This window comes from Dermacentor albipictus, chromosome 7 (genome assembly GCF_038994185.2).
Source record: "Dermacentor albipictus isolate Rhodes 1998 colony chromosome 7, USDA_Dalb.pri_finalv2, whole genome shotgun sequence".
Classification (NCBI taxonomy): Eukaryota; Metazoa; Arthropoda; class Arachnida; order Ixodida; family Ixodidae; genus Dermacentor; species Dermacentor albipictus.
Window position 1 is genome coordinate 14,179,773 of NC_091827.1, and position 9,431 is coordinate 14,189,203.

The 9,431-nt window shown below is 41.6% G+C and overlaps 1 protein-coding gene across 7 annotated transcripts in view; it reads left to right on the forward strand.

Moving 5' to 3' along the window:
- Positions 1-5,341, forward strand: part of LOC139047711 (transcription factor kayak-like) — a 93,017-nt gene extending 87,676 nt beyond the window's left edge. For all 7 annotated transcript variants that reach the window (XM_070521671.1, XM_070521669.1, XM_070521668.1 and 4 more), the window contains exons 4-5: positions 735-842; positions 1,514-5,341. In XM_070521671.1, coding sequence (XP_070377772.1) covers positions 735-842; positions 1,514-2,095 — 690 coding nt within the window. In that variant the 3' untranslated portion in view covers positions 2,096-5,341. The remainder of the gene's footprint in view (positions 1-734; positions 843-1,513) is intronic.
- The last annotated feature ends 4,090 nt before the right edge of the window (positions 5,342-9,431 follow it).

The following is a 9,431-nucleotide window of genomic DNA, read 5'->3' on the forward strand; positions in this document are numbered from 1 at the left end:
CCCTTTTAAGATTTTGTTGTGGGTCTTCTTTGTGCCAGTGAATTACCACAGTGCTGCTTAAGCTAATTCAGATGTACTGCATAAAATTTTGCACATCTGTGTTCCTCTATCTTGCATCTCGATGAGAAAAGGGCAAATGTTGTTCATATCATGCATTCGGTATTCCTTCATGGGTAGCATTGTGAAAGGGCTCGACTTTCAGGCTTGTTATTTGGGAGTTTTAGTCTGTCCCCAAACTAATTACTGTTTGCAGTTCTCTGGGTTACCGGATAGGCGCACGGCAACAACAATGCTGGTTGCAACATGTGACACTACGTTTAATGAGAGAGCACACAAAGCTAATGATGCATTGACCTACCACATTCTGCTGACCTGCTGGTGTAAAGCGTCGGTAGTGACATAATTAGCATGCCATGTTTTTATTATTTGTTGGAAAACACTTGCACGACACAAGATGTTTTCAAATACATTGTAGTTGGTCAAAGCGCCACAGGGCGTCACTGCCAGCTTTGCTGCCTCTGTTTATAGCTCTGGTAAACTGCTAATGGTAAGAATTTTGTGGACAAGCTAAGATTCTCTATTGCTACAATGTTCGTGCCATGTAGACCGGAGGCCCTCTGATATCCTTTCTTAAAGCAAGCTTCTTGTGTGATTATGATTACCATAATAAACATGATTATGAATATGATTACCAGATCCTGACAGTTGCTTATTATTATTTTCTTGCTTTTCAGCTGAGTCCTGAAGAAGAAGAGCGAAGGCGAATTAGGAGGGAGCGAAACAAACTGGCTGCGGCACGTTGTAGGAAGCGGCGGATGGATCACACAAACAGCCTCATTAAGGTGAGCATTGTTTGGGTTCCCACCAATAAGTGACCACTCTCCAGCATTTATTAAGCCCAATTCAGTTTTGCAAACTTTCAAATATAGCAAATGAATACAAATGCTCTCCTTTATTTACTTGCCATGCCTTTTCGAAGAAATGCCCATAATCTTTAGCACTGATGTAATCAAGTTCCTAGCTATGCTGCAGGCTCCCTCATTGTTAACGTGGTCTCGCGCTGTCAGCACATGTCCACGGTTGCAAGATTAGACCTCGGCTTGTGCTCTTTGGCTACTCATCTCAATACCACACACGTTCCTTAGCTAAGCTATTGTAGGTGGAAGAAGCCTTATACGGAAATCTGTCTCCTTTCTATCTAACTGTGGGTAGCATAACGTCTCTTGAATGCAGATCTCAGTGGTAAGCTCACAAGAATGCAATCATTGTGTAGTGCAAAAAAAAATTTAATTTCTTTTCCGAATAAACCAAGTCTGCCTGCAGTGTCGACGGCACTTGCTTTTCTCTGCTTTCTAAGCAATGTCAGTAAAACCAACTATTGTAAATACAAGAAGAAAATGTCGGCATAAAATTATTGAAATAGAATGAAATAGTCTGAACCACTCTCTGTTGTTGCTGCTTTTAGGATGGAAAGCTTTACTTATGACGTGACTTGATGCATCCATTCTTGCAGGAAACAGAAGGCCTTGAAGAAGCCCGTAGCTCACTGCAAAAGGAGATCGCTGCACTGCGCAACGAAAAGGAAAACCTTGAGTTTATCCTTGAGGCTCACCGGGCAAGCTGCAAGATGTCCCACATGAAAGCTATAACTACTGCCTCTTCTACGATGAGCGCGCTCTCGCAGCAACGACCTCAGCATCTCCCTGTTGTCACCTCATCAGATTCTGGCCCTGTCCGCAACAACCACAAGCTTCCGAATGCCCCTGGCCGAGCCCCCAAGTTTTCCCGTCCCAACTCTCTAGCTGTTACCTCGGTGTTCACGAACTCAGATGGCAGCAGTGCCCTGAACAACAGCTGCAGTGTTCCTGCATCTTGTCCCTCGCTGTTGACGGAAGTCGCCGGTGTGCCCATCCAGACTCCGTCAGCCGGCATGTACAGCTTTGAGTCCATCGTCGAGGGCACCGGAGCGACGCCCACGGGAACCACACCTCTCACGTTTTCGCCAGTGACATCATGTGCCGAGCAGCAGCGCAACACCAACGGTGACCTGTCCAGTCCTGATGGCATGAACCCCCCCAAGCTGGTGTCACTCTGACCCCCACAGAACTGAGGTTTGTGCATCTTGGGAGCTGTGACCTCTGACCGAGCCTCTCACGGGGTTGCATGCACCACCAGTTCTTTCCCCGAGTGTCATTGCTCGGAACTTTTAACGGTGCATCGTACCGTGTGCAACATTGTCATCCTCTCATGCTGGCACTTGTTGCCCTATGTCCATTTGCAACGAGTCGGACGCGTCCAACGTGATGTGCCTGCCGGGAACTGGCTGCTCTGTTCTGTTTCGCTTGGAGGTACTTAGGTACACTTGCTGGGGGCAGTGTGTTTGTTTGTACTAGAGCTGGAAATAAATGTCAGCTCCTCAAACGTAACTTGCTGCTGCATCGTTGTATGCTGCCTGTGCCTTTTAACATGGAAGGTATTTCTGTAATTTTTTCTTACTCTATTTCTGTCATGAGCCTGAAGTGGATTATTCCTTTCTTTAATAAGCTTGATAAACGGGCTCATATGTCGTATAAATTGACTGTGTCTGTGTTTTTCCATGCTTCAGCACTTTCCTAGTTTTTACCGAGAACTTTTGGCATCAGAGTGCAAAAAGTTGATTTATAAAGTGTGGTTCTTCTTAAGTGCTCTAACTATGTATTCCACTGCTCACTATCCAAGCTATTTTTGATGACCAAACTTTGTCGATCCAAGTTAAATTTGCAGCTGTGTCTGCTTGACAGGGCGTCATGCCCTTACATGAATATGTGTCCTTTGCTGCCTTGCCGTGGTGGTAACAAACACCCTTGAACACTGCTTCCTTATAGAGCAGTTAGTTCCCCGCTGACAGCCTGTGGTGTACTATAATTCTCAGAAGATTATTGAAGTGTTTGTTGGCAGTGCGTTGTTAGACCAAGCTGTTGCTGTAGAAGGAAGTCAGTACAGTTGCTCCAGTCAAACACCATTCCTCTGGTGTCGCAGATTGCGACACCTCGTGATGCAGGTCACCTTAGTCGGCTGGTTGTGAAGTCTTGGGAAGAATGGGTTCATACACCCTTGGAGCTCATGTGTGATGATATTGATGGAGGCTGCTTAGGAACTGTATGCTAGGCTGCAAGTTTTGAATTTGCTCAACAAGTGTCTTCTTGTCGCCTCAAATGTGCCATGCCAGAGTGGTTTGTCACTGTTGAGTATCGGGAAGTAATCTCTGTTTTTTTTGTGTGCGTGTTTTCAAGGCTGCCTCCAATTGTCATTTACTTGTAGCATGCTTGGACAATTTCAGTTGAATTAGGGTTGTATATAATGTGCACAGTTTTCAGACAGTCCTTGAGCCATAAAAAGTAAGGATGTCAGATGTCAAAAGTTTATGGGCATTGATGTCAGCACCTTTCAGCGAGGCTTTTCATTCAAGTCCAGTTTTCTTTTTTTTAAACCTTGTAGTTTAGATGTTAGGTGCCTGTACACATGACAATATGTCCTGCACTATGCAGTAACATAAATATGTCCATAACTTATTTCTTCGCTATTTCAGCTTTGATTGTCAGAGCATGCAGAAGTGCATAGCGTGGCCACTACCTGAAATGAATCGTTGCAGAAGGCTTTTGTGCGTAGAGTCAATGGAAAAGCTTGTTAGCAATGGAAGAAGGTTTTCCCGATAAAACTGCGGGTTAAGCCAGCAGCTGTAGTCCTGGCGTGGTGCACACAAGTTTTGCATTCAATGCATAATGCCAAAATATCCTCAGATAATCATAGCCACAGGTTGAGCATTTCAGATCATTTGTGCGGTGTAACGTTGGCGCCATGCACCTAGTCTGTTTTTATTGCAATTCATTGTGCAAGTGAATGAGTGCTTTCATAATCAACCTTAAGCAATATGGAGAGAGAGGACCCCATCACATTTGTGAACATTGGGGATCATTGATTGTAGGTGTATGCGATTCTTGACATAAGAGCGTAAGCCTGTTTAAGTTGGATGAAATTGAAATCAAGTGATATAAAATAAATTGTGTATTTGATAATAAATTTCCAAGTGAAGTTCTAGTATAGCCAATGTAGACCAAATATTGCAATCCTTTGACCAGCAGTAACCAGATCTCCATTTTAAACAGGCTTCGTTGTACTTAACATTTCATGTGAGTGTTTGTGCATTAAATGAGTTTCTTTTTGTGCATGCATGTGTGCATATGTGATCACAGGGATCTGGGATGACTGAGGTTGGAGAGGGAGGGAAAGAGGGAGGGAGGGAGGGGAGTGTTTTTATTCTGGCATTGTCATATCATTGGCCCTCACTTTCGTACAGCTGTTTCATTGTGTCACGCGATCACATGCATTTCTGCTTACGCAATGGCTGTTACAAGTGGTTCTGCGCTACATGTAGTATCTCAACGCAACACTCCAGTGAATCTCGTAAAGCGTACAGTGCTGAATATCCTGCCATGTTGGTGACACGGTCTGCCGAGACGTTTTTGAGAGGTGCAAGATTGTGCGCAGTTTATATGCATAATGAAGATTACATATGCATGCATCTAGCATGTACGTTACACCAGTAAAAGACTGTATATCAGCAAATACTGGGCTTGCATGCTCCTTAGCCAATGCAGACATTCTTCTAAAAGTGCCACATGCTTTTTCCTGCAAGAATGCTATATGCGTGGTCTGATAGTATATATTTTCTATACAAAACTTATAATTATTATGATAATATATACTGCATAATGCTATTTTAGATGACACAGCAATAATGCCCTTTTATATCTGCACAACAACAATGAATGTGTGGTTGTAACTCTCCGTCGTTGCAGAACACAATGCTCATGACTCTCATTATGCACTTTTGTGAGAATGTTAATGACGGTATGTTTCACCTGCTTATTTGCAGCTCCGAATTGTACCAAAGACTGCTTGTGCCGAACGGAACTCTCATTTGCTTCTTTTGTTTTGCCGGCGTTCATTGTTTTGTTTGAGTTGTTAAATCCAGAGTCACTCATTGTGCTGTGTTTTTAGTTGGTTTTTGTTATAGGTTATTTATTAGCCAGGAACTGATGTTCTTGGCTTCCTTGTTTATTTCGTTGAGCTTCTGTTTCTTTTGTTTTTCTTTCTTTTCTTTTTTTCTTATTGTGGTTCCGATATGGCACACTGCAATGGAGTGTTTGAGGATCATGTTCTGCCATACATTTTATTGTTTTAGTTACATCTTGTCTTTCATGTTGCATTTAAACGTCTCGAGATTCATGGTGTGTGCGTGCCTGCTTTATCGCTTCTTAAGCCGAAATAAAGAGAATGTTTCATATTTTTATACCTGCAATGTGGTGTACGAATTATTAAATTTTAGAGCTGATAGAACTTACAAACACGAAAATTTTGACAGAAGTCCAATATATTTAGTCGCCACCCATGGGAATCTGCTAAGCGCATGGCAGTTGCACTCTTCGGCAGTTCAGTATTGGTTTTCTCATTTAAATTGATTGAAATTCATTGTACTACAGAAAGTATCAGCTTTTTTATGTCTGGAAACAGTCGTGAACTCTTCAGGTCATGGGCTTGAGTTCTAACATTACGATCAATTGTCTGATGCTTTCGGTTAAAATTTTAGTCCAAATTTTCATGATTACTTGTCTAATTACTACCATCAAGTAATCTTAATGTGGATGCCTTTGGTAAAAAAGAAAAACCCAAGGAAATCAATATAGAGGGATTTCAAACATATTCTGAAACACCCCATATACTCTGTCTATCGCACAGGTGTTTTCACAACATCTTTTCAGTTACTTACCGAGTGAGGACCAGGAAACAAACATGCATACAGATCAGTAGGTTAACCATCGTCATGTTATGGAAATTGTTCAAGAGGTAATCAGGTGGCAATAGTGTAAATACAAAGAAACTCAAGCTAGTTTTTCTTTCTTTCTTTCTTTTTTTTTTTTGAAGGTAGCTCAGGTATAGAAAACAATACATGCATGAGCTGCATCAAGGTAAGTGCACTTAATATTTACCTACACTTTCTTTTTATAATCTTCAGCCAAGTCAACTCCACTGTGGAACAAAAAGTATTTTAATGCTAATCATACTTGTCCTGCACATCTGCAAGCACCAAGTAGTTTAAAATTTTAGTTATGGAATTCTGGGCAATTTCAGTCTGACTCTCTTCTGCCTTGATTATGTTTTTCTTCAAACTGTTGCTAAGAGACTGCTGGTCATGCTTCATCTATATTACATGGCCCCTCATAGTCTACTTGCTTAATCTAGGGTTTCCCTGTAAACAGCCTAGACCTGTGAGTTCAGCCACTATTTAATAATACAGCACACAGTATGTTTATCATGACAACGTTTGCATGTCAGTCTGAAAGAAAGAAGTCTTCTATACACATACATGTGAGAACCTTGCATAATGATTGCACCTTGCAATTTATTTCAATTATCAGTGCAATTGCAATAAGATTAGGAGATTTGGTTTGCAACATTAAATAACTTAAGCTCATCATTTAGAAAGATCTTCTGCACTGCAACTAAATAAAGCAGTGAGTCTCTTTGGAACATTACTTAAACTTAATTCCAACTAGCAGTGACTCTGAAAACTCAATCAGCTAGGCTGACTTTATTGACAACATTGACTTAAGCAGCAGCCCTGCTCTGGACATTTCACCTCTATTTAACTTGCCATGTTTGCCATCAACTTTCCCTGGAGCAGCCATTCACTTTATTATCAACTCAAAGAAGTTCAGCACATTTAAATTTGATAGTACTCTGATTAGTATACCAGTCCATACCAGATTAGAATCCAATTTAGATTAGTGATACATATATTCTGGAATGATTTTGTGCCACTTAAAATGCAACATTGGGCAACTATCTATAGAAGGAAAAGCAGCATCTCGGAGCAGAGGTATGCATGTAGTCATTTAACCTACACTACAGCTGTGCAAGAGAAGCTGCTTTATTAACGTAAGTGATTGCTATCAAAACTTATGCATTCATACATGCCTGCATGCATAGTTCGGAATAAAGAATAGAAGGTCTACTCTCACTCAGCATCAATATTATTTTTGAATTTCTCTTTATCTTCTTAAATTCGAGTAAATAGCTTGGTTATTTGTAAGGTATTTTATTTAATAGTGGTTGTGAAAACTTAATATCAAGAAATACCTATTTATGCAGTCATGAAACTGATATAAACCCTAGCTAGCTAGAAGTTAGTAAAAGCATTTAATGCATGTAAAAATATTGTTACGCGAACGAAGGATTAAGAACTGCAGACTATTTACAAGGTACATTTACGAAGGATAACTGCAGTGCTGGCCAGTTCAGTCGACAGCTCAAGAGCCAGAGAGTGTTGGTCGTCTTCGTCGAGCGCCCGTGTGCATCGTCCACAAGAAACGCACAATATGCATGCGTCATTACGTACAAGTTGCTCATAGTATGCTTGTTGGGCTAGTTTGTACATAGCTGGAAACGATTTTAGGTGCAAAATAAGACAAGGGCTAAGAATAGAAGCAGACAAGCTCACTTCTAATGCTAAGCTAGTCCTTGAGAAGCGATTTGTTTTTGTCTTTCAAGAGGAAGCTTTAGCTCGGGCCCAACTCTGATGTTACCTATTCAAGTACATGTAAAATGCAGAAACGCTTTTCTGAGGTAAGCACTAGGCCAGTGTTAATGAAATTTGTTGCATTTGCAAGAGAAAGTTAAATTCTAGTGGCTGATGGAAGTGACATTTATATTTAGGGCCTGAGTTCTTTTAAAGGAATTTTCGAAAATTGGTAAGGTTGAAAAAAAATAGAAGCCCGAAGTTTACAAATTCATAGCTCTGCACCTAGAACAGATATCGCAGTTCTGCTGTAAACTGAATTCATTAGAGCATTCAAAGTGGACAAATTTGATATGTCACTTTATGTCTTATGTGAATTTGTTACACTGTCTACAAGGGTTTTTCAAAACTCTCACTCGCGTATTATTGATAAATTGGGGAGCCATGTGTAATGTAACAATTTTGTTCACTTTAGATGTATACTACTAGACAGAATTTTTGATTGCCGAGTTTGAGTTGTAAACGTATAGTTTCGTTTTCTGAAAATGTGCGATTCTTAACAATATTTATTAAAACATTGACTGCCTAAATCGAAAATACTCTACCAACAGTCACTTTATATAGGTTTTAACTTTCCCTTTTAAATGCAACGAACCTAATCACATTTAGTGCAGTGGCGAGAAGAACAATTTCTCCTTGCATCGGTACCGCAGCCAATGATGCTGTAACCTTGATCAGAACTTGGTCAAAGCTAGTGTAACTAATGCCCATGGATTATCATACCGTGAATTTTGTGATCAGGGCAAATTAGTGTTGCTTCTGAGGTCAAGCAGCAACACCGCTGCACAGACGTCGGGTTTGGTCTCGATAGTCTCAGGCACGGTGCTATTGCATAGTCTGGCACGTACTACGAAATTTGCTGTCACCCAGCGTCTGTGGTTCACAAGATCTGTTAAAATTATATTGCAAGCTCAAAGAGGAGGCTTTTGGTTACTTGGAGTGGCAGCTCATGGGTGGCTCCCCAGTGAAACGGAAACCAAGAGGAGGGCAGGGTACCATCGAAAGGAGGAATGCGCCATGGCCTGTTCGCACTAGTAAAACGGGTAAAAAAAATATGACGCACAAGAATTCTTCTACTAATCACAGTTTAACTGATAAAATTGTGACGAAACCCTGCATGCCCATTTACAACAGCGCGCCAGATGCCGTGCGTCCAAATGTGTTCTTTTGGAGTTTGAAGTGTGGAAAGCTGGGCTAGTCGGTCTTGTGCTTAGTTTTGATAGCTTTAAACATGTAAAAGACATGGACGAGCAAACTGTGTTGTCGTTTCTGTCGTTCGTCCAGTAGCCGTTTTTTTTTTTTTTGGTACAAACGGAACACACTGCCATATGCTATACGAGAGCTGAAATGCATATGAAAAGCTGATTTCTTAATTTAGTGCGTGGAAGGGGAGCACAATCACAAGCTAACGTCAAAATACTCGTTATTATAAAACGAAACAAAATGTCTGACGTGCTGTCAGACGTGTTTTCGGCGCCTGCATACGCCTAGATTTCACATGGCCGTATTTGTTTAAGCGACCATCTCCGAGGAGGGGGAGTCATCAGGTACGTTCGCTTCGCCTGCACCACCTGAACCAGTTCATGAGTTGCTGCACCCAGCCGTTCGTTTCAACGGTGCAGCAATATGGTGCTCGAACCACGCCGTTCGTTTCTAAAGGTGCACGTGCGTCAGGTGCAGGGCTGGCATGATTCTGCTGCACCCACTCGTTCCCTGTCGGTGTCGACTTTGTTCAGGCCGTTCAGGCGTACAGTTGCGATTCTTTATTCTATGGTTGCGATGCAGGAGCGCAGCAGACGACCCAGCACACGGG